At 36.0% G+C, this 27,800-nt stretch overlaps 1 protein-coding gene across 2 annotated transcripts in view; it reads right to left on the bottom strand.

Annotated features, from left to right (window-relative positions):
* LOC110373894 (protein jim lovell) overlaps positions 1 to 27,800 on the bottom strand; it is a 49,213-nt gene that overhangs the window by 11,487 nt on the left and 9,926 nt on the right. For both annotated transcript variants that reach the window (XM_021331346.3, XM_021331338.3), the window contains exons 2-6: positions 7,585 to 7,745; positions 5,371 to 5,562; positions 4,360 to 5,047; positions 3,349 to 3,533; positions 2,754 to 2,843 (exon numbers count right to left, since the gene is read on the bottom strand). In XM_021331346.3, coding sequence (XP_021187021.2) covers positions 2,754 to 2,843; positions 3,349 to 3,533; positions 4,360 to 5,047; positions 5,371 to 5,562; positions 7,585 to 7,725 — 1,296 coding nt within the window. In that variant the 5' untranslated portion in view covers positions 7,726 to 7,745. The remainder of the gene's footprint in view (positions 1 to 2,753; positions 2,844 to 3,348; positions 3,534 to 4,359; positions 5,048 to 5,370; positions 5,563 to 7,584; positions 7,746 to 27,800) is intronic.

Raw genomic sequence — 27,800 nt, 5'->3', positions numbered from 1 at the left:
CTAAATTAATATGATATTTTACAATTTCTTTATTAATTTCGATAATTTACGAAATTGCAACCAAATACGACTTGACAATTAAAAACATTTTTGTACAAGCAAATTATACTAAAAAGCATTTGTTATTATCTCGATTTCGAAAGTAACGTTATTAAAAAGGATTCATACTTCTCTAGCTAACTTTGGCTATGCCGTCTAATGACCCATCCTAGAATGAGTTTACTTTTTATTACAAACTAAAGCATAAAGAAAGCACCTAATGTTCAAAAATTCTTAAGAAAACGAAGCAAACATAATGGAACCGAGAATGTTCAAATAAATCGAAGAATCAACTTTAGTGTGTCAATTATCTATTAGTGAAATATCAAATATTATTCATATCATTCAGATCACAGTTGCGGCGTTTTAATCACATTCTTAACTAATTACAACATATTGTCCTTCTTTTGTTCATTCAACTATCACTTGGCTCACGATTGACTATTTCGAGTACTCGAATAATAGTTTATGTAAGTAGGTGTATGTTCACTGGTGTGGACTCTCCTCCTCCGTGTCCACGGGGCTGGGCGACAGGAACTTACGCGCGTACTTTGGATAGTGCGTTTTCTCATGCGCTTTTAAGATCGTCGAGCGCGAAAACGTCTTGCCGCACAGCCCGCAACGAAACGGCCGCTCTCCTGAAATAAAAAGTAGATGATAACAATAATTGTAAAAGCTAATTAAACAACGTATTTTTTTAATAAGAAATAACTAAAAAGCATTTGGTGTGAGAGTAAAACAGCTAAGTAGAATTCAGCTAAGGAATCTAGAAGTATTTTTTCTAACACTAAAACTTCTAATTCTGTGACAGCTATGTGTGTATAAATTAGCAATTAGACAAAATGCTCATACCTATAGGTACAAGTACAATATAAATGAGTGCTTACCTGTGTGAACTCTACAGTGATCCTTCATATGATGCCTTAACTTAAACGCCTTGCCACAGAATTCACATTTGAAGGGTCGGTCGCCCGTGTGCACGGGTAGATGCGTGATGAGCGAGGACACGTCGGGGAAGCTCTTGCCGCAGAACTTGCAGAGCACGACGTTGCCGGGCTCCACGGCGCCGAGCTCCAGCTCGATGGGCTCGGCCTCGGCGTGCATGGCGAGGTAGGCGGGGTCGGAGAACTGGCCGATCATGGGCAGCCCCAGCGGCCGGCCCAGCAGCGCGTCGCGGTACTTCAGCGTGTCCAGCGTGTGCGTGGTCAGTATGTGCCGCGTCAGTTTGCTCTGATGCGGGAAGGCGGCGCCGCAGTGTATGCACGGGTAGCCCCTCTCCCCTTCCTCAATTCGCCCCCTACCGGACCCATCGTACTCCTGCAACCACAAAAAAGAACATCAACTTCTTTTTTCTTGTTCCATTTTACACGGACCAAACTGTGTGCAATATCTCTACCACTACTTTCTAAATTGAGATGCAGTCTCGGTATATTTTTAATTTCCACTATCTAATTAAGAAGTTGACGCTCATTTTTGCCCAAAGAATGTGCAGGAGTGACCCGGGAGCCGGCTACGCGTAATGCCTTGTTGTTTAGCAACGCGCACGCGTACTGAATCACAGATTCGTACTATAACGTATGCATGTAATATGGCCAAAGTTAAAATAAAAAACTGCCCAAAATATATATCAAACAAAATGAATGGATATAAAAATGATGGCCAACAAAATGAAGGTCAACTTCTTGACAGCAAGGCATAATACTCGATGTTCAAAGTAGCGCAGCATATCAAACAAGCATGCGTGTAACAAATCAATTTACACATAAAACATCAACAAACAACAAATTAAATAATACTTCTTTGTTACGGGATGCTCACTAGCCTGTGTTAGTCACTTAATTTTGTGCCACCACTCAAATTAGTAGGCATACATAGACAATGTTCCTATAGTATTGTTAAGTAGCCAATCACAACATACATCATTCTGTTATAAGTTTAAGGAACTCATTGTAATGTTGACAAGCACCAGGCAGTCTGGTCTGTATTTGGTATTTATTGCTTGACAAGGGCAATATAATATAACATTTGGTTTAAATTGTTTGAAAAAGTTTGTATTTTTGTCTTAATATGGCTCAAGAATTTATATTGCTCAATGCTATTATTTTTTTTTATTTAAAACTTAAGTAAATACATAAACATCAAATAGTTACATGATTGTGGAAAAAATAATGAAACATGCAAGACAACACAGATCTATCATTACATTATGTACATAGACATTTATTAAAAGCTACTTATGTTACATGCAAATTATCTACATTACAAAATACAACTCAATAAATATCGGCAAATGTCAGAAGATTGTGAAAACAAATATGACATTCATCAATGTTTAAAGTTTAAGAACACAATGTAAAGTTTTGATATGAGATTAATTGCCAATTTCAAGGTTTATGTAGTCACAATATATTTTTACATGAATTTTATTGCATTGTTGTTGGAATTTATTCAGTTCCTTTTAGATTTCTGTACAATGTAACTTCCTTGTTCTAACAATTTAATATTTTGAACGTAAAATAACGAAAAGATTAAATTTAAAAAAGTCCCCATGTTAAATACAGATCAGATAGTTTTTTTTCTTGTAATTCGCAGCTTATATAGCCAATATCAAAAGATAAAACAAATACACAAACAATTACTTAAAATTGTGTTCTATCTACATAAATATACAGTACATACATTTACACATCGAATAAGAAAGGCAATGTACTTACGGATTCATGTTGCATTCTGTACTCTGAGGATGTCTCGCCGCCAGCCTTCTCCTCATTGGTCCTGTCCCAGTCAATTTCTTTCTTCAATGACTGGAAAATTTGGAGTTTCGGTTTAGTTACAGTCAATAGTAAGTGTGTTTTAGAATATGTAATATATTTCCTCCTTTTTCATGAATATGTAATGCTTTTGGTCATACTTCAAGATGGTAAGATAGATTGATTTGTGTGTGTCTTGAATATTTTAAGAAATACTTATTTCTACCACCACAGAACTGATTAAGGATTAAGAATTTAGACAGAGAATTGTCCAATATGGTTTTTCTATATTTAAATCTTGAAGTTATTGTTTACTTGTGATCATCGGTGGCTTTGCATGTGCGTATACCTGTATCAAAATCTATTGCATAGTTTTAAAGATGAAAGTATACATTGGGACAAACAGTGTGTGCAGTGCATTGAGTGATATTTGGTCAATTTGATTGCATCAATAGGTTTATCTATATAAAGAGTCAATAGTAATAAAATAAAGACATGACATGGAACTATGGGAAAAAGGCCAGTATCGCTTATTTAGCAAATGAGAGCATGTACCCACCAGGGGCACCTGCTGCACGGGCGGCAGGCCGGAGGGCCCGGCCACGGGCTCGGCGCGCGGCGACGGCGCGAGGGGAGCATGCGCGTGCAGGCCGCCGTGCAGCCCGCCCAGCACGCTCAGCCGCTCCGCCGCGTAGTGCGCGCCCAGGGCCCCACCACCGTGACTGTTTATCGTCATGTTCAACCCTGGAAGAACATTCAACAATACTTCAAATACTGTTCAATAGAATGCTGGTACTCAGCCTTGGGAAAAAGGCTAGGGAGATGATGATGTTCTACTGATGAACGAATGATGTTCGATAAGCAGAATGCTACTTTAAATTTGGGTTTCAAGCCTACTTCGTTTAGCCTCGGGAGTACTTTTATAAGAAGAGGTTTAGGTACCTTTTGTGCTTCAAGTGATTGCGTCCATGTTAAATATTGTTATCTTACTGCATTTAGTAGAAATAAAATTTAGGTATGATAGTGATATAATTATTGAAATAATATGATGCATTTTGTAAACTATTGCTGACTTTTTCAGTGATAACTTTTTGAAAACTGAAAATACCGACGAATAAACTACAGAACAACTTCTTCTCGACAGTTTTGACGTTGGATGTCAGTTGTCAAATCCAAAAAGTCAAAACAAACTAGGGACGATTCCTGCCTCACACATTATTATTTAGTCGATTATATGAATTGAATATTAGTCGAGTAGAAAGTTATGACTATTGGCAATGTGTTATTTTTTCACACAATTTCAGAAAGTTGGGTTTTGTCTTTATAAAAATAAAACTTCTAGATAGGAAATACTGTAATATCCATTACAATTGTTTTATAAGCAGTACAATTTTGAGCACAAGGCAATAAATAAAGATAGGTACCGAGACTGTTAACGAGAATTCATGACATCCAATTTGATTAATAAGCTAAGTTTTTACTAATTTTACTTTACTAGGCCGAAACGACTTCGGGTACAATCAATTAATAGATACCTAAATCTGCTTTTACTATCTAGTATAATACGTACCAATATTTTCATTTTGTGCACCATTTGATCTAATCGACACCGTATCGTCTTCTGGCGACGATGATCGCATGGGCTCATCAGGTGGTTCGTCTTTTGGTATAGGAGGGTGTGTGAGGGAAGGAGCCTCGCCCGACAGGTCTGGCCTAAATCGCCGCACCGAAAGTAACGGCGATATTCTTGGGGGCGACGCTTCTGGCATTTCTCTATGGTCACGAGTTTCCCGAGATTCGCGTAAGTCTCTTGGATCCCGAACCTCTCTTAAATCTCGTGAAATTTCCCTCGATTCTCTAGATTCCCTATGTTCCCGCAGTTCGCGGGGATCCCTCAAATCGCGAGGGTCTCTTGATTCCCTAATATCTCGTGATTCTCTTAGATCACGAGGTTCTCTTTGTTCTCTGTCTCTATGTTCTCTTGATTCCCTCGACTCTCGAGGTTCTCTTGTGTGACTCTCTCTAACGTGAGTTTCTCTTACTTCACGAGTATCTTTGTTTTCTCTTTCACGGACTTCCCGTGTCTCTTTCGGTTCGCGCCGATCCTCCTTTTCTCTGTGATCTCTGCCGTCTAACTTTTCATGTGTTTCTGAACTTTCTCTTGTCTCCTGTGGTTGACACTCTTCCATTGGTTCTTGAACTTTTCTTGTTTCAATGCCGGCTGCGCTTAAAGTAGTCATTTCAGCTAGTCCTTTTACCTAGAAAATAAAATAAATATATTTATAACATTTGCCGTTTCAACTAGCAATAATATTTCTTACTTGAAACATACTCAATGATAAATAACGCATTACAGCTCTGGCCTAACAAAAAAATAGGCACAGTTATAGTCACAGTAGTAATTGAAATAGACTTGACCTTAATATTTTATTTGCGGGAGTAGACAGACTGAAAACCAGTCCCAATAGATGTTAGTTTTATGACTTTAAATCTGTGAAATTGTAGACTACCTATCTAATAAATAGTCATTGATTTTGAGTGAATATTTTCGAGCAGAAGTATTGAGTGAGGTTATAGGTACCTGAAGGCTCTCGGCAGTTTTGAGGAGAGCAGGCAGTTGACAGTACTGGACGTTGACCTCGCCCTTGTACATGAAGTCCACAAGGGTCCGTAGTTCCTCTAGGCCCACGTCTTTCAGGATCACGATTGGATGACGCGACGGGTGGTCCACGAACAGAGATCGGAAGTACGATGAACACGCAGACAGCACTACCTGAAAATGGAGCGGTCGTTTTTCTTTATGCTTTACTAAAATAGCTTTTTAAAGAGGACATTAACATTGTTAACCAAAAGCACCATTATGACTTTAAAATCACATTTCACTATCATGATGGCCTAGCAAAGCATAGCATATTTATTTGACCGCATGTGTTGTCCATTGTACGCAATACCTAATATTAGCCTGTTCTTCATACTTCCTCAGCTTCATTTGGAAGAATTCATGAAATATCATCATAATCTAGTGGCTAGGTAATACAAGATGTTTACTGCAAATGCCTTAACTATCTCGCTTCATTTCATGGAAACTGATCGTGCCAGAGATGAAAGTATTTCCCAGTATTGCCGATTAATGGCTACTAAATGTTAAAAGGGATTGACTGGATACTTTCATCTGCAGCTGGAGATGTAACTGTTTTACTACATTTAGGATCATTACCAGGCTGTTGTGCTGATTAATCTACCTATTATGTATTGTACATAATTAGGTACCTAATTAAGACAGTGCATTTGCCTATTTGATAGCCGTGTTCGTACCGATCCTTTTATCATTGTATCCTTCTGTTGTTTTCCTATTTTGAATAACGTCATTGCAATGCGGGAAAAATTGAAAAAAATCGTACCTACTCAACTTATTGATTTGTAGGCAGGTCCTAGTACTAAAATAGAATGTTAAGTTAGTAATAGGTAGGCTGCTTAATTTAGTATCGACCAACTCTATTCCAAGTGCTTAGATGATTAGAACAGACCTTCTAGATAAACTAATCTCACGAGACCTATGATTAATGACTTCCTATTCCTAATAAGAAACAAAAGACGATAACCTAGGTATTCGGCGAACAGTGCGTGATGACACAAATTTTGATGCAATGAATATTAATTTAATCGTAATAGTTAATGTAAGAACATGCATTAACAATAAGAATAAATTGATGTTTGTCTTGTAGACATGCTAAGGTAACATTTGGCTAGATTAATGCGAGCCAAGCATTGTAAGCATGTCTGGATTACGAACGACTAAGTAGGTTTGCCTCCTCAACTTATTGTTTAGGACACATGTAATCCATTAATTACCTACTTACTTACAGGATATAGATACCTAATTTGTTTTTAAAGCGACTCTTGGACAGTAACATACACATGTACATTTCAATAAGATTCTAATCGTTTTAAGAAGAGAGCTATTGTCATTGAGCACTTCGGTCATTTTCTTTTCAGCCAGTTCAGTTATTCTGTCATTTGGATGGGCTGTAATAGAGTCTAGTCTGTAATGATGGCAAGTTGTTGAATCGATCTTATTTTCAGTTATAAACCGAAACTTATCCAAGACACGTGTACCTACTTTAGGTCATCGGCAAGATCGATCGTAAAAACAGCTAATAGCAAAGTGGACAGATTTTGCGGAGCGCGACCGAAGCAAAGGACGTGATATTGGGCCTTAAAGCGCGAAGATTAACAATAACTACTTACAAAGTATCGAAATGAAGCGTAACGAGAGGTTTCTACACGTGCGGTACTAAATAGAAGTCATTAAACTTATACTGAATCACTATCGCTCACTCAATGCCAAGTGCCAACTGTGAGAACTTCAAAGGGAAATCGAAAGTGTCATTTTTGCACAGTCTAGGCATCGGATGATCAGAGATTATCTACTTTAATTTGTTTTACATCCGTCTAATTGCTGATCTGATGGCCAACATGCATAGTATTGCCGCCGCTGAAAACGATAGTAATCTTGCAATCCCCATAAAATCGTCATAGGTGTTGTTAATGACTTCATATTTTTTACTGGTCTGCTCAGCTTCAATAGGACACATTAGTGGACCAAGAAACTCCCTTTAAACTCTCTCCCAACTTCAACTGGGAAGTAAACTCGGATATTTATATGTCGGTACAATGTAAATCAACAAATTCGCTGACAATCAAGGTGCAATTCTCATAAAACCAAATGGATAATCAATTTGCATTCGCTCGCATTCCGCAAACAATGAGAACAGGTGACATTGATAAGCTTTACCTTATGAGCCCTAATGGATGCACCTTCGGAGCAGGCTAGCGTGACGTCCACCAGACTCTCGTCGTGCAGCAACTGGCTGAATACTCCCAGCAGGTTGCTCTGATGATTGTTCCACCTTAGGCAATAGTGCTCACTTCCCATGTCTGAGCTAGCTCCCGCCGCTGGAACACATATAAGATCTTATTAAAGCAAACTTCTTAGACAACAGACATTAGATTAAGAACCTGAATGCCAACGCCCACCGAAATAATCTCTTCCTCATATATACCTCTAGATTTAGGTCAGTTTGTATGTGAGTTTTGGGTGATGAATTTTACGTGTGAACTTTGATTGCGCCAAGAATGTCATTTGTACCTATAGTGCGATAGGTTGTAAAGACACACTCAGTGTTTATTTATTCTTCCGTGCAGGAATTGAACCTTGGCACAGGGGCACAGGCACTGAATCTAGAGGTAGCATTACTCTAGCCATTCATTTCAATTGTTTTTTTTTTCTACTGGGTGTCCCATAAGTCCTTTGAAATCTAAATTTCGAAGAAAATTTAAATGGCGCGCGGGAATGGCATGCGGGGTGCGGGGATAGCATCAACGGTCTTTCGGAATTCATTCGCCATGGAAAGTTTTACCGGAGCGGACCGTGGTTTTTGTGTGCGACAGTTTTATCACAACGATGATTCGGCCACCATTGCGCGGCGTAAATTTAGAGAGTAACGCAATTTGCGCACGTTTAATGACTGTCCCAGTGTTCAAACGGTTAAAAATTGGGTTCAACAGTTCGAGGTGACTGGATCTAAAATTTTATTTTGTTGAATAAACAACGATCGGGCCGCCCAAGGACATCACCGACGGAAGACAACATCGACGTAGTGCAAGAGTCAGTTCGTGAAAATCCTACTCAATCCATTCGTAAGCGTTCCAATGCATTAAATACACCCAGATCGACGTTACAGCGCATTTTAAAGAAAGATAACAAATTACCATCCATAAAAAAATCAGTTAATACAGGAATAAAAAAATACACTGCGCAATGGTGGCCGAATCATTGTTGTGATAAAACTCACGCACACAAAAACCACGGTCCGCTCCGGTAAAACTTTCCATGGCGAATGAATTCCCAAAGACCGTTGATGCTATCCCCGCACCCCGCATGCCATTTCCGCGCGCCATTTAAATTTTATTCGAAATTTAGATTTCAAAGGACTTATGGGACACCCAGTATAAGAAAAAGACTTTCTGCGACATTTCAGTACCTACACTGGCGTGTAGAGATCCCTCTAAAAACTGCTGAAAATGTTTATCTAGGTAGATCACACAAAACAAATCTTCCCAGGCACACAAAATCAGTATAACATGTCGTTAACGTTTATCTACGGTGCTTCCCATAGCGGCAACAAAAATAATTGCGGTTTCTTGGGTTTTTACAAGTTATTATTTTATTTCTGCACTAAACATGTGCTCGAAGCTATCAAAGCCGTTAGGAACAAATGCTGCCAATAATACATTAATTTATCATGAGATTTGCCATTATCATCCCACGTATCATACCTACCTTTGTTTAAGGTAACTATCCGTCAATAAACTTTGCCCTTTCAACCGTCGTCGTAAAGTCCGGTTTTAAAACACGGGATATATTTCCGTATCGTGTCGGTTATGCAGTCCCAACCCTAGTTGCGTTCATGACGGTACCTACCTACTCTTAGTTATCGTTACACGTGTATTTCTGCGTCTGCCACAGACTTGCGTTATCAATTTTAAGGCCTATTTTCAACACCAGTCACGACTCATTATTCATTTACCGCTTATTAACGTACATTACGTACCTATATACCTACTTACATATATTATACCTACATGTTAAGTCATAGATCTACGAACATAAATACAAAAGTCTATTGTGTCTAGGTACCTATACTTACCTAATACTAATTTATATGTGAAGATAAACGGTTTTAGTCTGCGACCTCGAAAACATCATGGTGTACCTACTTAAGAGCGTGTACGTCAACCGCGCGCCATTTGGCCTAAAATGGTACTTTTCAAACCACTGTTTCTCAGTAACTACTTATCCTATAACTATGTTATTTTTTAATAACGCAAGGTAATTTCACTGTCTATATAGTTAATTGAACATAAATTTCAATTTGTGTAGTTTAAATACTTAAAACCCCTATAACGTAACAGATGTTTTATAAAATTCCCGTTCAGCGTCTATTTCGAAGCTTAAATTCATGTGAAAACAGTGGCAAATCTAATCATATTTATTTTTTTACTCATAGACGAAATCCCCATGCCTATAGTTAGTTGAAAACATTTTTTGATTTAGGTCTCTATCTTTCAGAAAAAAATATTTTAACAATGTGAAAAATTGTGAATTTCAAATGCTTTTTTTACCTATCTATCTTACTTAATTTAATATAACAATTATTTACTATAGTAATATAACTCTTTCTTTAAAACATAAACTTTATATTATAATTTAATCTCTCGTTTTTATTTTTTTATAAATTATTTAAAAACTACTATAAAACGCTGCACGCGAGTCAACTCAAACCAGACCGCCGCAAGGCTTCACAGAGAGAGGACGTGTCGCTCCGTCACATCGCGTAGGGTGAATAACCTCTGCCGTGGATACCGAGAATAGAGTACATTTCAAGCGCGACCAACAAATCTTGATACATTACTATTTTATTTAAAGCTCAATTTTGAAGCATATTTTTTTTATCGATTGAGTTGAAATTTTGTTTGAATGTTCAGTTTTAATGACAATGTATGATTCTATATCCAATATGGCGGTATACCCAAGATGGAGAAAAAAAATGTTTTTAATGCATTCCTACGATATGGGTATCAAATGAAAGGGCTTGCTATGAATAACTCGAAAAAAAAGCGTGTGTCGCGAGTCTAAATCCAATATGGCGGACTCCTTATGCTATAAATCACTTATTGCAGATGTCTGTTACCAATCGAGCTATAATTTTTTTTTTTCATTTTGGATGTACCCAAATTTTGACTTTTGATCTCGAATAACTTTTGAAGCATGTAGGATAGATAACTTAAAACTTTATTTGCAATGGTAAACCCAAGCTCTTCACCAATATTTGGCTTTCCGGCAATTGTTGTTATTTGACCACAATTTTTCGGTCTGGATGGACTGGACCATTCATATAAACAATCAATTTTTCAAATCGGTCCAGGCGTCTTTGAGAAATCGAGAACAATCAAATTGAGAACAATCACAAAACAATCTAATTGAAACCTCCTCCTTTCTTATTTTGAAATCGGTTAAAATACAGAAACTCTTAACATTGTCATTAATCATCAGTCGACTATTTAGTACTGTTGAAAATTGTATGTAATATACAGAAAGTCCTCAAAACCAAGGTTTTCATAGGTGCCCGATTTTTTTTGCAAAAGAGTGTAAGTATTAACGACTTATTTTCATGCTTTTATATTTTAGACATCCATAGACTTACACTATTTTCCCGCTATTAACTATTTACTAAATAATATATTTTTTGTTCTACCAATTTCACTCGAAAGGATCAAAATGGTTTGTGTGACTATACGTGAAGTATGATAGGCACGCACACAGCCGCGACGCTAGTCTGCGCGGTTTTTTGCGTTGAATTACCTAAAGTTGACATCGCGCGCCGAGCGTACACGCTCTTAAATGGTTTTTGTCGAACACAGGCTTCGATAGGTAAGTAATTATTTTATGCTAAAAATTGGAACCTATCTAGGTATAGCTAGTGATAAAATTATGTGAGACCTAGAATGTCCGTATATTGTATTCAATACAACATTTTATTTGCCGCGTGATGTTTATTTCCTTCCCTGTTTTCAATCAGATAAATACCTGTCAACTGTAAATAATAATGCACCGCTGCGTTTGAACTTAAAATCAAAATTTATTGCGGCATCCGCAGTTAATTACAATATTTACCTACCAACGTTCAGCAGCCGGAACACTCAGGTTTGCTAATAAGTACAAAACGCCACTTGTGTATTATTTTTTATTCTGTGATTACCGCTTCGCGCCTACATGCGCGAAGATAAATATAGCTGCGAGTGTACCTAGTATTTAAACGTAGGTGTTGTGCGCACACGCGTGCGGGCTGCGGCCGCGACGCAGTCAAGATCAAGGGCGCACGATTGCGCAAGAGTTGGCGGTCGCACCGCACTGCAACTCGATGTGATGTCATCGGTCCGTCTGTGTCCCCCCCACTCCTCACTTCTCACATCACACGCTCGTTGTAAAGGCCGCGGACGCGGAACATTCTATTTTAAATTTTTGACCGTACGGTTTTTGTTTAGGTCGTCTTTTTTTCTTTTACAGCCTTTGGATCCTTTTCTCATCGCATCCGTCAGATTGGAGAATAACGTTACTTACATTATTTTTAAACTTTGCAAACACATGCTAACAAGTTAAAGTAATTTTCAGGAAATGCAACCTTGTGCTTAGTTACAGCGTCATTTACCTACCTAGATAACTCTGTATGGTTAGGTGTTCATAATTCTAATCATCTTTCAGTTTATTTTAGTCCTTACACAGTTTAGGCTTTTACAAGATAAAAACTGTAATCTATCACAAATTATCAGGACCATATCAGGACAATATTTTCCATTATATAAACGGCTGTAATCTCATGACCTTCCTAAAATGCACTTGATAAAAATGCAATAGATTGCCGCTAACACGCTACGCAGACATTTGATGTTATCTCGTCAGATATTATCGGGTAATGGCGCGAATTCATGCGTTTTATTCATAAATTATTCATGTGGAAAATCTGGGTAGGTGAAATAAGTTTGATCGATCAATTTTACTGAGAAAATTTTAAGTGAGTACTTATTTGAGGAGTGTGTTTATTATAGTCTCAAAGTTTGAAACTCAAGAATCTGAACTAACTCAACTTCACATTTTCATAGGCAACGCTAAAATTTTTGAAAACGTAAGTAACTACTCGTCTCTTAAAACTTTGATAAAAATTGCAAATAGATAAGGCCTAAGATGTTTCAAAAGTTACCAATACTTTAAGGGTCAATAAAATTCCGTAAAAAACGTACCTACCTAGGTATTTGAAATATTTTTTTTCTCGTTGGTAGCCTGCAGCGATGCACCTGGATCTCAATGGCACGTTCCCTTGCGTAGCAATAAATAATTATTTTCTTCTTACTCACCACTAAGTAAGAGAAAATTCTTAACAATAAATTCGTTTTTTTTTTGTCGCTTTGTTTTAAGCACAATATTTTCGATTCACTTTTGTTTTTTTAAACCATTCAAATATGACCATAGACTTTTGAAGGTCTATGTCAATTTTTTTTAATTGGTCTTCTTTTTGGCGAAGGACTTTTTCAACTAAAGAGTTTGCATTAAAATCGAAAAATGCAAATGCAGTTATTTAGTAAGTTTTTATAATATGAATATAATCGAATAGGAAGTAAGATTAGAGTAGCGCTTCAGCTCAAATGCTAGCGTACATTTGTAAGGCTAGGTAAGTATAGCTATGAACGACCTTCGCAGCACAATAGTCTAGCTAACATGTTTAAAGGAGTGGACACACTGACGAATGCCACATTGTGTTTATTTTATGTGTACGTAGGTTTAGTTAGATCATACAGATGTAGCTTAGGTGTTAGAATAATTTACTTATAGGTAGGTACTTACTCGTAAGTACGCAGCTACCTGAATGTATTGAATTCTTATAATTTTGATTAATTGCTTAGGCACCTATCCATTTATGGGAAGGTACATAACAGCTTTATGAAGTCATCTGAAACTATGAAGTCAATGCCCAAATAATGTTTTCATCATTTATGAGGAAATTTAAATTCGTACGTCATCATAATTTTTATTACATAGGCAGTATTTCTACATTGACGATTTGTAATGAAGGTTCCGTCTACATCATAAAATATTGTGACAAACGCCTTGTAGGTACTTGCTTGTAAGAAATTGGAGATTAAGTACACTTTAGATAATATTAAGCTCTTAGTTACAATCAGAAGATCGCCAAAAGATCACTATCGCCTTGAAAACAGCTACAGAGAACAGCTGGCAGAAGCTTAAAATAAAATGCTATACACCTTGTCCTGAGTAAGCAAGAATCTATGAATTAAGGCAACCCTGAAGCGACAGCATTAAGTAAGGAAGAAATAATTAAAGTTAACTTTATATCATGCGAGATAGGTAATTGAAAAAAAAAAAGTATCATGTATGCTTACAGGATAATAAATTAAAAATGTAAAAATAATCATGTATAATATTTTAAAGTACCTATCTATACATAGGTAGGTAAATCATCGGATAGTTTCAGCGCTGTGCAATGCCAAGCAAATACAAAACTGATAAATCATACTTAGCGAGTCTTAAATAAAAAAACAATAGTTAGATGTTCAAACAAAGTTTTTGTTGTAGTAATCAGTGTACCCTTGGCTTAACGATGCAGTTCGCATGAGCTGTCCTATGTTAATTTAATGGTACATTGGGTGTCTTTCACACTTATATGTCACTTTGTACATTTTGCGTGTGCACTTGTCCTATATACTATACTACAGTACTAGGTGTAGTGTGTTAGCTCGCTATGTCACGTGGCCCGATATAGCTATGACCTAAACTTGAATAAAGATTATTGGAACGTACAGAATTGTAACTGACTGTACCTAGGTATAGTTAAGTGATGTATGAACATGGTTAGCATTGTCATTAATCGTGTTCATAAATGATTAATTTTTGTAATAGGAAAATAAAATTAGGTAGGTACTCAACTTAGTGCATATCGTTTTCCTTGATAGGACGAATCAATGCACATTTACTGTTAGGATTTTCGTAAGCTGCCGTCATCTTGTGTTTAGTGAGCAATTGTACCACAACCATATTTTTTCTTGAATCAATAACTTAGCCTAGCCAGCGATGATTTAATTTATCAATCAACTTAAACAGCCCATTGATCTCCTCCACGATTTACAGCGCTCATAAAATATTATAAAATTCTAAAACAAAACAAATGAAACGGGAAACGCGTGCCTACGCACACAGAGACTCATTATTCATAATAATTGCATTAAACATTTTCTATTTTTGTTCTGTTCTCTAATCAATAGGGGTGACGTCACTCGTTGTCCTGAAACTGCAGTGTGTGGCAGTAGCCTTACATAACACGCGCGGATCGGGCCGCGCGGCGTGGGGATCAAGGTCGCGTAAAATAACGCATATGCCCGGTGCACGTCGGCGACGGACGCGGTATCTTCGGCCGACGCTGCCCGACGCCCGACGGCCGTCTGTAGCGACAACGCATGGGCATCCGGTCGCGCCTAAATCTATAATACCTACCACGAGACCTTATCAAAATGGTGCCACCACAATTTTGGCACTACTCACTCGGTTTTTTTTGAATACTTTGTTATTTCCTGTACCTAATCCAAAATTGGGCATGCTATTTTTCAGTTAATTAATTAATTCGGTATCCGAGCCTTAGGTATTTGAGGAATATTTCCCTTATAATGCATTTCCATATTCCATTGAATTGATATCAGACAACCATTACAAGGAATTATGATAGGCAATTTTCAGCGTTCGTTTAAAGACATATTAAAAAAAGAATTATTACCTATTATTTCATTGCATTAAACTTTTGATTTCTGTTACTTAGTAAGTCAAGTCTCTTATGTTACAAAAATAGACTCGCAGCTCCAAAAGTTTTAGATGTCAACGTACTGAAAACAATTAAGAATTCGGCTTTACTTTCACGTCTACTAGACGCGTCTGCAGAATAGATATTTAATTAAAATTATTATCAACAGGTTTTGCTTTCATAATTTAAGCTGAATTTAAATAAAATGAGATTGTTCCTTTAGTTTCTCAGGCTTCGTTATCACCTTATCGTAATTGTGATATATCCTGACCTATTGTGTATTTGTATCCTGTTGAACAGGATGGGAAAAATACATATACTTATTTCAGTAGTGACTCTTCTGAAAATTAATTAGGAATGTACATAACCGTTTCCGCCTGAAATCAAAGATATCATTTATGACCATGATCATTTTGTACGTCTGATGACTTGATGAAACCTGCGTTGAAACATGAATTAGATTAGACAGTTCACTTTTGATCAATATTGTTTTCCTCTCGAAAATAGAAAGACCCAAAACTCCTAATATTCTTGAAGTACTGTTGTTCAACGTCCGCCACCAACCGCGGCCGTCGCATAAGTGAGCATTTGAGCACATCTCTATAATGGCTATGAAATTGGACCAAAGTCAATGCGGACTTGATAAGTGAGTAATGACCGTCTTAGACAAGACATGTGCCGTGTACGCAACGTTTGTCATTCGAATATAACAGGTAGATAGGAAATCGATTAATTAAGAGATTATTAGTCTTTGTTTAAGTAGCTTTTATTTATATCAATTCATCACAAATCGATATGCTATTCTAAAAGTTCATAAAATCTTTTTAATCATTCAATTGTTGATTGTCACAATTTGCATCTATCGCAACCTCGCTTTAAACTGTTTTCGATTAAAATTAAATAACACTTAGTTATAAATTAGGCATCTATCATATAAATATACCTACCTTATTAATTTAATGTAAAAAAAAACAACAGTAGTCTGTTAAAAATTCGAAGCTCAGTATCGGCCTTGGTTCTAATCACTGCCAGACTGGTCGGGCAACGACTGACATGCAGTTGCCGATATTTGCATTTTCTGAAGGTTGCTCATTTTATACACGTATCTATCTCATAAAAAATGGGCAAGTGCGAGTCGCCGACTAGGCACGCTAAAAATAGGCCTAACTTGTAGACGCATGCACGAAGAAAAATAAAGCCTGATATACCTACATAGTGCTAGAAAAAACAGCTGATGTTTTATTCAAGGTTGCTCTTTTTATTTACTTATATTTCTTAATATGTAAGGTATACAACACTAGTTCAAAAAGATAAAATAAAAATAGGGCGTCAAAGTATTTTTAAATTTTAAATGTCACGAATACTAAGACGTGAAGGTAATTAAAAATATTTTAATAGCTTCTGTCAGGGTTACAACTTTTTTGATAAACGTCCAGGTGTCATACAAAGTGTTGGCTAGACAAATATTAAAATTCTGAGTTGTAAGAGTTCGTAATTCAGTGAGTAGCGACACCAGCATATTATCGTAAGTATAAATTGCTTATCTGGTCTTCGAAGTTGGTGATTACTGGCGCTATCCTCCTAAGATCATGCAGAGCGCTCTGGGGGAGGGCTGAGCATCACTAGAGCGAAGCGAGCACGCACGATATGAATTCCTTATTTCCATTTTGTTTTGTATATCAACTAATCAAACTACAGGCCATTATTTTGTGGGCGTCAACCATTTTTTCTTATGGACTTCTAACGTTTTAATAAACGATAATTATTTATTATTATAATTAATAATGAAAACTGTAAAAGGTTTAAAATAATTATGCATGTGCATAATAAAAGCGAGTGCTTTTCTGATCAGTTTTTTTTTAGAATGCTTTATCGATTAGGATAAATAAATTCGTAAATATGCGATCTAACAAGACATACACGAGACAATATTAGTCAATTCAAGGACGATGCGTCATCATCGTTTTCCAAATACATATTATGTGCCTACTGACTTGAAAAGATTTATCTTTCTCAGTTACGACTGTTTGCATGTCGGCCGTCTAACTAATTTGCTGGTAAAATATTATTTATGTTCTTGTTTTGTTTCAAACGTCGTAGCATAATGAGAGATCATTTTATACTTTCTCGTAGCACTGTCGTAGAACGCGCGTAGTAACTACACTTGAGTCAAGAAACAAAGTAGGTCCTAATATTCTTTGTAGTAATAATAATTAAAACAAACACAAACTAATAGATGAACTAATATCGATTAAATTATTAATTCAGGTGATAAAATATGAATTTAAATCGCTCGAAATATTGTAAGCCTATGCTAATCAGACTGACATTTTGATAAAATTTGCGATATTTATTCTTGTAACCTTGTACACACAAAAATGCAAGGAGTTAAGAATATTTTATTATGCAACCGAATGTATAAACAAAGATTAGAACTTAAATTCAAAATAAGTCTGATTTTGATACAATTTTAATTCAAAAAGTTTGTAATCGACACCATTAAAAAAAAACTTTTTGCAAAATCTGTTGCATATCTGTTTGCTTTGCATTGCGTTGTGCATTTACGTCTAAAGTCGCGGCGACTTTTTACAAAACTTTTGATCGTTGACAAAGTAGTGCATTTGTTAACGTCTGTTGGTGAACTCACTAGTTAATAATTAATTACTTTGTTTTAATTAAAATTTACATATTACCTCCGTTCTTCTCATCTCTTTAAACATAGCCACCTTTTAGACCCAATTGATAAAATTATCCGCCATACCCTCAGCTCCATTCTCAATGTGGCCCTGGACGACCGAGCCTGGCAACAAGCCACATTGCCCATCCGGATGGGAGGTCTCGGCGTCCGCAAAATTACCAGTATTAGTTTACCGGCATTCATATCCTCGGTTCACGGCACCGAGAAGTTAGCCAGGAATATTCTTACTCCAACACTGGCTGATTTCGAGGTGCCGTATTTAGCCGAGGCTATGGATGCATGGAAAATTACTTGCCCGAACGAAAATTTACCCAGCATCCCGTCTTCCCAAAGACAGTGGGATGAGCCGCTCTGCAGAGTAACCCGGAATAGTTTGATAGAAACGGCAATTACTCCTGCTGAGCGAGCGCGCCTACTGGCTGTGGGTAGATGGGAGTCGGGGCTTTGGCTTCAGGCACTACCGTCGTCAAACATTGGCACCATGTTTGACGATACAACTTTCCGCCTCGCTACTTGCTTACGTATAGGAGCACCGTGCTGCTCCCCTCATCGCTGCCACTGTGGTGAGGCTGTCACCAGCCTCGGACACCACGGCCTGTCGTGCAGCCGTAGTGCGGGCCGTATTGCCCGGCATGCAAACATCAATGACATTATACGTCGAGCTCTTGTTGCCGTCGGGGTACCAGCTGTATTAGAACCAAACGGCTTGGCACGCGACGACGGTAAGAGACCAGACGGCATGTCGTTATTCCCTTGGAAGATGGGTAGGCCTTTAGTATGGGACGCAACCTGTGTCGATACTCTTGCGCCATCACACCTTCCAAGTTCTGCGTGCTGTGCTGCTGCTGCCGCTGCGGCTGCGGAGAACCTCAAGCGGCGGAAATATAGTGGCCTTGTCGGAAACTATATTTTCGAACCGTTTGGGGTTGAAACCCTCGGGTCGTGGGGTCCGAATGCCCACATTCTATTTAAAGATCTCTGTAGGCGGCTGGTTGACGCTTCTCGTGACCAGAAGGCTGGCTATTACCTCGGACAAAGAATCAGCATGGCGATCCAACGAGGTAATGCTGCCAGCCTCTTGGGCACGCTCCCAGTTGACAGCGATGGGGACGAATTTTTTGACGCTTTTTAGTTGTTTGTTTTACTAGGATAGTTTTTGATTTTTATTGTAAATATGTATTGTAAATATCTATGTAACTAAACATTGCTAATTTTATTTAAAATAAAGACTTTGTTTTAGAACTACATTATCTACTACGCTGTCTTGTAAATAATATTGCATTTTGTTAGAAATATGCATTTATAACAATATACAAAGTGTCAAGCGTGTTCTATCGGATTAAAAGTATATATTAACCGATTTCTGAAAAAGGAGGAAGTTCTTAAGTCATTCTTTCAAGCTCTACATGTAAGCTATACAAATATTGCAGTAGGTGTTGAAGTGAACACCTTTACAAATTGTTTTATGACTCAGCAGTTTCTGTTTTTAAAAGCTAATGTAATTCCATATTTTTATGGCAAGAATTAAGTGGTACAATAGGAGCGACACTCGCCATTAAAATAAGATATTACTATGCGTACGATACAGTGATGGGGTACACAAATAGCGCGGGCGGAGCATATGTTGCACCTACGCAGGATTTTTGCCCGGAACGCCGCCTATCCGACATCGTCGCAATAAATCCACTATTATTGTAGGAAACCATGTCACTGGCTTGGGCGTGACACTGCGAAATGTCCGATTTATGACCCCCTATATCGATATTACTGTAACATGTTGATGGATAACATCATATTGTTGTGGATATCCCATGATATATATTTGGGTACAGACATAAATAAAGGCTTTATTCCTGTGCATGCTTCCAAGTGCAAACAATCTGACAAGACAAAAAACAAACTATTGTTGACAAAAAACTTTATCACTTTCTCTAAACAACAGAAGATCGCCTCTCTCCAATCCTTTACAATGCATGTATTAAAAACAAACATATTGGTGTTTATAAGTGACCCGAATCGATTGCACCGGAGTGTAAAGTTATTAGTGCCGGATCGCACTGTAATAATTAATAGCTAAACGAAGGCCTTCGCACACTTGTGTATTATTACAAACTTCGAGATAAGCAAGTTATTCAAAAGCTTAAGCGTGGGAAAATCACTTCCTGGTTGAAAGTTACAATTATGAAAGCAAGTTCACTACTTTCAGGTCTAACTTTTCACTTTCTGACTTTTAATCGTTTAGGTTTAGGAAAAAAAGATAAATAAATAGTCGGTAATCTTTTGCCGAAAATCGATCTCAGTGGCGTGCACTTGGAGAGGCCTATGTCCAGCAGTGGACTGCGATAGGCTGATGATGATGATGATGATGAATCTTTTGCCTGGATTGAATGAGTGAAATCGGTATGTAATGTAGTTATTTGTGGTACCTAAAAACACAACCTAAAAATATAAAACCAGGATAAAATATGCTAAAAGGTATTTATTATAATTGAGTGCTATTTATAGCGTTTATAACAGTATATTAAAAAAACGTTAAAATAAAAGCGTTTTCAATTAGCATTAGAAATGTAAATCCGTTGATAGTAATCTAATAAATTAAAATATTACTTGTAGTCTAGTCTGTGAAAGTTTGTTGCATTCTCAAAACTTGATTTCATGTTGCAGACAGATTAGGAGATAATAAAAATTTAAATGTTGGTATTATATCCATGTCTGGGTGTCAGACGGATTAAACATTATTCATTGCATTAGTGTGCGTTACATGTTTTTTAAAAATATTAGTCCAATACCGTCTCGTAAATTATTCTACTACATAAGTATATGTATACGCTTTTGAGTGCATCTTCATTAAATATTATTATGTACAGATAAAAAACACGGAATATTTTTTCGCTGATAGTTTTATATTTTAAACTAGCGTCCTGTGGAAATGCTACCTCTACCGGGATAGAATATAGCCATGTTACTCGGGAAGAGTGTAGTTTTTCAACAGTGAAATAATTTTTCAAATCGGTTCTTTAGGGTACAAAGAAGGAAGAAAAAAATGTTTCCTTTTTGTCATATTAGTATAGATATAACTTGACTAACTTGCATGCTTTGCATACCTCTAATAATATATTGTTTTAAAAATGAGAGTAACATAAGTCCAATAGTAACAAGATTATTTTCTGATACGCATAAGCTATCTCTTATCGATATAAGAAAACTCAATTCTAGCTTAAGCTGTCCTTTGTGCATTATCTTATCCATAATGCAAGTGAAAATTGATTGGAGGTAGGTAAAGGTATTATAAATATAATAATAGGTAGGTAGTGTATTTACGATAAGAAAAGGAAATGGATCGGTTATCTAAATAATTCTGGAAATGTCAATGTACCTATGACTTTTAGTAAATTAAGTGCTCAAAAAACAATAAATGGAAAACATTATGTGAAACTTTAGTTTTATACATATTATGTGAAACTTTAGTTTCTTACATAATTTCCACGTTTTGTCATATTTTTAATTTTGATTTCAAAATCTACTCAACTGGTCTCGTGGCCATTGCAATTGCCACCAGCATTTGCAAAAATCATGCATCGTTCCTTACAACGTCAGTACGTTCCTCACATCTAGTAAAAACGTCTAAATATATACCTACGAAGATTTCGGCTGGTTTTTTGTTTATATTCTGGCGCGTGAAACCTGTCTAGCCAGCCGAGACTTAGACTAAACTTTAGCGGTTTTAGTCCGGTATATTTGAAATTTGTTTGAAATACAGATTTGATCAATGTTATGTAATCATAACGTTCGGGTGATGCGGAACTGAGAAGTTGTTGCAGCATATTTTAATAAAATATAGTAAAATACAAATGATATTATCATCTAAGTACCATAGGTATAATTGGGAACACTTTCCTTAACTTCTAAATGTACGTCAAAAAAGCCAGATTTTATTTAGGAATCTAGGAATCGTGCTCCTGACGACATCTTCCTGGAGTCCTCTCCTTCCTCATGCCCTATTCTCAATATATGTAGGTATCTATACTAATATTATAAATAGGAAAACTTTGTTTGTTTGGTTGTAATGAATAGGCTCAAAAACTACTGGACCGTTTTTAAAAATTCTTTCACCATTCGAAAGCTACATTATCCACGAGTAACATAGGCTATATTTTATCCCGGTACGGGCAGTAGTTACCACGGGACGCGGGTGAAACCGCAGGAATACGGCTAGTTATATAATAAAAAGATGAGATTGGATAATGTGGTCAACTTACATACCTAGTGACATTTACTTCCTCGATCTCTCTAGACCGTGTTCAAAATATTCTTATTGACGTCAAAGCCAAAAGTCAAAAGGCATTTGTTTTAATTAGATTTTTTTACCTACACTTAGTAGTCAAAAATTTATGTGTCTATATTTTTGATAATTTAAATTTCATAAATATACCTTCTTTAGTTTACATAATTATGTTAATTTATTTATTGACATTTTAATCATAAATGTAAAGACAGTATTCAAGTTAATAATTCCAGAATAGTAAAATATAAGGGGCGATTTAGATAAGCTACACAAAGTTTTGGAAAAATAAGATTTACGATGTTAGTTAAAAGGTTTTAAATCAAATATTATGTTCTCTTGTGGTCTAATAATGCTTATTGCTTCTTTAGTTGTAAGTGCTCTGTTATTATTTTTAAATTATAGATCAACAACAGGCCAGATATGGGAATTCCCAAAATGTGAGGACGGCAAAAAATTCGCTCTTTGGAGGTCGTCGCGCTAGAAATGCGATGAGCAATGCCAGAACTTATTGTATTTGCTGGGAGTCATTCTATGGTGTTTTATATGTCTACTATAGTTCACGCTGTATAGTGTAAGTACCTGTAAAATATTGATATTTTGACGTTGTTTTGTAGTTAAGGTTAAGAAGAATTAATGAATTACTAAATGCTTAGGTATTTACCTTTTGTTTGAATATGAAGCTCCGTGTGAAATACACCTTTGGGTAAGGGTAATACTGGCAAAATGTTAGATTTTTATAAATTTATTTTTATATGATTACGGTCAGGAATTATCAAGAACTAAGTACAGTAACAAAAACACTGCATTATAGTTACATTGTAATATTAGCTTAAAACATTGCATTTTTTGCGATAACGTTAAAAATTGATGCAAAAATTTAAATAACAGAATTACGATAAAAAACCTGATAAGCTCGTGACCCTATTAAATGATTTAGCTCAACATCAACACGTTTTTTAAATTTCACAACAATACATAGCGTTACTGCATACAGAATTATGTAACTACAGATGCTCTGTATTTACATGTGTGCGTCTAAGACAAGAAAAATACAGGCAGTCGTGACTCACGCACACACGCAACCCCCTATAATGGCGTTGTATAGTGATGCGAATAGGCGCTCGCAGAAATAACAGTTATGGGTTTTTTATTACATATATAGATAGTCCCATGACTGTTGAACTTGTTTGAATTAACAGGGGAGAACAAAGCCCCGACTTTTATTAGAACGATGTAAATTAAACGTTAAAGTTCGCTGCAATTACACGCATTGCGTAGTCGTAATGAGAACGTTAAGGACAATTTAGAGGCGGGCAATTAGTAACCAGAGCATCGGAGTGTGTTCTTATACATTCATGTATCGAGTAACACTGGATCGATTAGAATCTTATTTTACTCGATTTGCATGTTTAATGTTATGGCATTATAATAACGTGAGTTCGCATATTGCGTTTTGAACTTCGAGTTTGCATTATAATTCTAGGGTACACGAGGAAACCATAATAGAGCAAATAAAAGTTCATCATTTGAAAACGTGATAGTTCGACGCATTCAATTGTTTATAGAGACGCGGCTTTCCAGCGAATGTTTATGAAAGTCCTTTTTCTGAGTACAGACATGGCCATGCAATCGTAGTGCTGTATGATTATCGATATTTAATATCCGATATGCCTCGGCTCGAAGTGATGTCCAATCAAATCCGGTAATAATTCAAGCCCACCATTTATAAGCGGTCAGCTAATAATAATGTTGTCACCAGCTGTTAACGAAGAGAAATAACTTTATACTTAAAAGTCAAGAGTTAATTATAGGCCAGGCTCAATAGCGCCACCTGTCGGTTCTGGTGTTAAAACGTGTCATTTTAGTGATCATTTATAAAGGGCTAATGCCCCATAATATCTCCGCTGCTTAAAGGAATTTCTTAATACGTGGTCAGTAATCGTTAAAAACATAACAGTCGTTTTTATGGGCAGTTAAAAAATCGGGGAGCTTCTAAATTGCAACACAATTTGTCAAAACTAATGAAGTAATACCCATATTCGTAACAAAAAAGGTTGAACAATTATTTACTTACATTTAAGTGTGGAATTAGGGGAGGTTCTTAATCGTTAAGATAAGGTTATTACAATTATGTCAAACCTTTTTCTTCAATTTAATGTGATCGGAGGTTCTGAGCATCTGCTACTGCAGTGCACTTCATCAAAATACACAAAGCCTTATATTAAGCATACATCTTACGTAATCCCTTCGTGCTAATGGTTTATTTTTAACTTGATATTGTCACGGATTTTCCTAAGCAACCATGATGTCTATGGAAAAACCTTTGATTGTATAACGGGTCCTAGAACAATCAGTTTAATCCCATGCTTTGTAATCTTTCCATACGATAACTTAAAAAAAAGTTTCATCTGTAGGTTGGCTATATCTGAATTGACATAAAAATCATGAAAATCCTTTGCCAAATCATATATTTTTTTTCAAACTTACATTTTAAAATACGAAAAGCAAAACTTAAGTATAAAGTTTTTCTTACATGTATCAGACAATTAAGTTTTCATTCCAGCCAGTAGGTACAGATGTTGATGCAACTTCTAAAAAAAGGCAAGTATCTAATTAACACGTAAATATGGCAAATGATGTAATTACCTAACCAATGCACCAACTCTGTCTGTTGCATTATTTTCAATAAATTCAGTTAATTTTAACTGTTTCACTTGCACCATTTTCCTGTTTAAAAACTTTTGAACTCGATGCAAGTATCACTTGCATCATAATATAATGACATCGTGGGTAGGTAATTGTCAAATATAGATGTTTGTATACATTTTCATATTAGATCACGGTGACGGATGGTTTGATCATACTTCCCAGTAACTGAGTATTTTATATACGTAGATACTACCTACCTTTTATGGTAATTGACAATATTCCGTGAATGCAATTGATGGATAGAATATAATCACAAGAACAATAAGTATCAGCAGAAAAGTGTCAAAAACCAGCCATTATAAGTTAACCCTTTTCTAATATTGTTCGCAATAACAAAGTTTCTTTTGAATTTTCGGTAGTTAAGGACTAAAAAAAACTTCAAATACATGCCTAGGCCTTTTCCAAAAACATTGCAACAAAGTTTACTGCTACAAAACATTAATCTTTTATCGCCAAGAGTTGAACAAAAACGGTAACAAAAACTGCGTAGACGCACGACTGTCATAGATATACACAATGCTGAGCCGCGATAGATGTTACGAAGGTTAGTGTTTCACGTCATAGGCTTTTTGTAGCTGCGCCTAACATTATGTTGACCTGTTAACCTTGACGATTTTTTATACTTAACCACGATGCTATCTGGTTTCTCCAAGCTGATGTTTTTTTATTGGATTTAGAACAAATATTTCGCATAGTTCGATGTTGTTTCCTGGAGGTAAAAATGGTAAAGAGTGCGCTATTGAGATGTAATGTAACTACGATAATTGAACCTAACTGTGTTGCCTATGTATATCTATGTACGATCCCTAGCTACTATATAAAATACATTCAAAAAAGAGAGAGAAAACTTAGTTATAAAAAAATGGTAACCGCCAATTCGAATCTTCGAATATAAAACATATCATTATCTGTCAGTCGTGGTTAGGTCATTCTAATTTTAAACAAAGGCTGTAAATAAGTGTTCTATAAATAAACTTAAATATGATGATGTCTGGCCCGACTGCATGCTAGAATAATTTGAACAGGCAGAGGCAAAAAGTTTTTATGTCTAATATTTGTTAGAACGTATCCCGCAGACGCTTATGACTTTACACTGCGGCTGTCCCTACAAACGAAGAAAGGAAACCCTTCAATAGACATCAACGGGCGCTCAACAATATAAATTATTATTTTTATAAATTGTATATTTTTTTTAATAATAATGTATTTTTTATTCAAAAATGTTTTAATTTTTTTAGTCAAAAATGAATTATTAAAATGAAAAACTAGTTTAATATATTTTTTATTATTTTGCGTCATCGTCGTCATTAAATATTATGAGATGTAAATTAGGACAGTTTTATTGCAATTTTGCAAAAACGTTATCCTTATTCAATATACCTATACCTACATTAAATAAGTTACGTAATTACATAATAATACTTAATAAGTAATCAATTAACTAGATAAGGGATTTGATAAAGACGACTTTCAAAACTTCGTCAGGTATCGATAACTTTATCGATATAATTCGTGCAGGCTTTGTTACTTTATTAAAAGCTGTTTAATTTATGCCAATGGCAAGTGTTTTATTATCATATAAAGATAAGTTTATTGCTAAAAATATAGGTTGTTAATTTCTTTTATACTACTTTTTTCAGATAACCGGATTAGACTCACAAATACCTAGTGTATCATTATTCCAGCTTATTTAGACTTACTAAGAAGTAGTCTTGGCCACAAACTACTTAGTTCAAATAAACTGTAATTTTGAGGCCCAATATTTGACTAATTAAACAATAACAAGTCAATCGCTAAATATTAATGAGAAAGACGGGTCGTACCTTGAACGCGCGAGTCTAAGTGTCGAGGTAACGCGACGTAAATTCAGATAGGTATGCTTTTCAAAGTCAAATGAGTCTGTGTTGAGGTAGGTTTTGTTGGTAAAATCATACGATGCCAGCCTTTTATCATGTTCATTTATGTAAAACTTTATACAATATTACTCTTCCGTGTACGACAAAATCTTCTAGGAATATAAAAACTAATTAGCACTTATATGTAAATGCAGTTTTGATGTGTCATGTTGGAGACGGAGTAAAATTTGTATGATTTGATATCAAATAGATATTGCAAGAATTGATGTCACATGCATTTTTTAAGAAAGTTTTTATTAAATTGACCTTCACAATAAACACGCAAAAACATTTCTTAAATGCGTAAGCTAAATTCAGTCTTTTAAGCTATTCTTACTTTAAGCAGAGTACTTATATAAAATGATTTAAGCGATAGTGATAAGATTGTCATGGACCTACTTTCAGGTGAAATTATTTGTTATCCAAGCTGATACAATTTCGGGGTGGAAAAAATCTCCTAAACACATTACTACGAGTATTTTCACCTTTCAGTATGAAGCAGAGATTCCAAATTCTGAAAAATAAAATCGATATCCAGCAATTTCTAACCCAAATATCGATTAGCAAGCTAAGAAATCGGCATTCGATAGCGATGTATAACGTAAGCAATCGCGTCAATCGCAGGAATTAGAAATGCGTTTATAGATATTGCCAGTTCGATTGAGAACATCTTTATAGGTACTATATCAGTTTCTATACAATCTGATGTATCTTATGAAGAACTCGATATCCCATAGATTTGTTAATAAATCTCTGCTTAAAGTTAAGTTCCTAAATTGCAAATTTATTTTAAGAGTTATCTGTTAAGCTATTGCATTTTTCCTGCGGCTTCACCCGCGTATCATAGAAACTACTGCCTTGGAGCCTTTGCGTTACAAACAAACAGAAAGTTTTTTTTCTCTGTATTAGATAAGTATCGATGACTTTAAAAAAATACTTTTGACTGAAACAGAATAAAACCAGTCACAAAGTTTAAGAGTATTTCAACCATCATGT

Source organism: Helicoverpa armigera, chromosome 12 (genome assembly GCF_030705265.1).
Source record: "Helicoverpa armigera isolate CAAS_96S chromosome 12, ASM3070526v1, whole genome shotgun sequence".
In the NCBI taxonomy this organism is placed as follows: domain Eukaryota; kingdom Metazoa; phylum Arthropoda; class Insecta; order Lepidoptera; family Noctuidae; genus Helicoverpa; species Helicoverpa armigera.
Note: the sequence above shows the minus strand (reverse complement) of the source record. Positions and strands in the feature narration are given on the sequence as shown.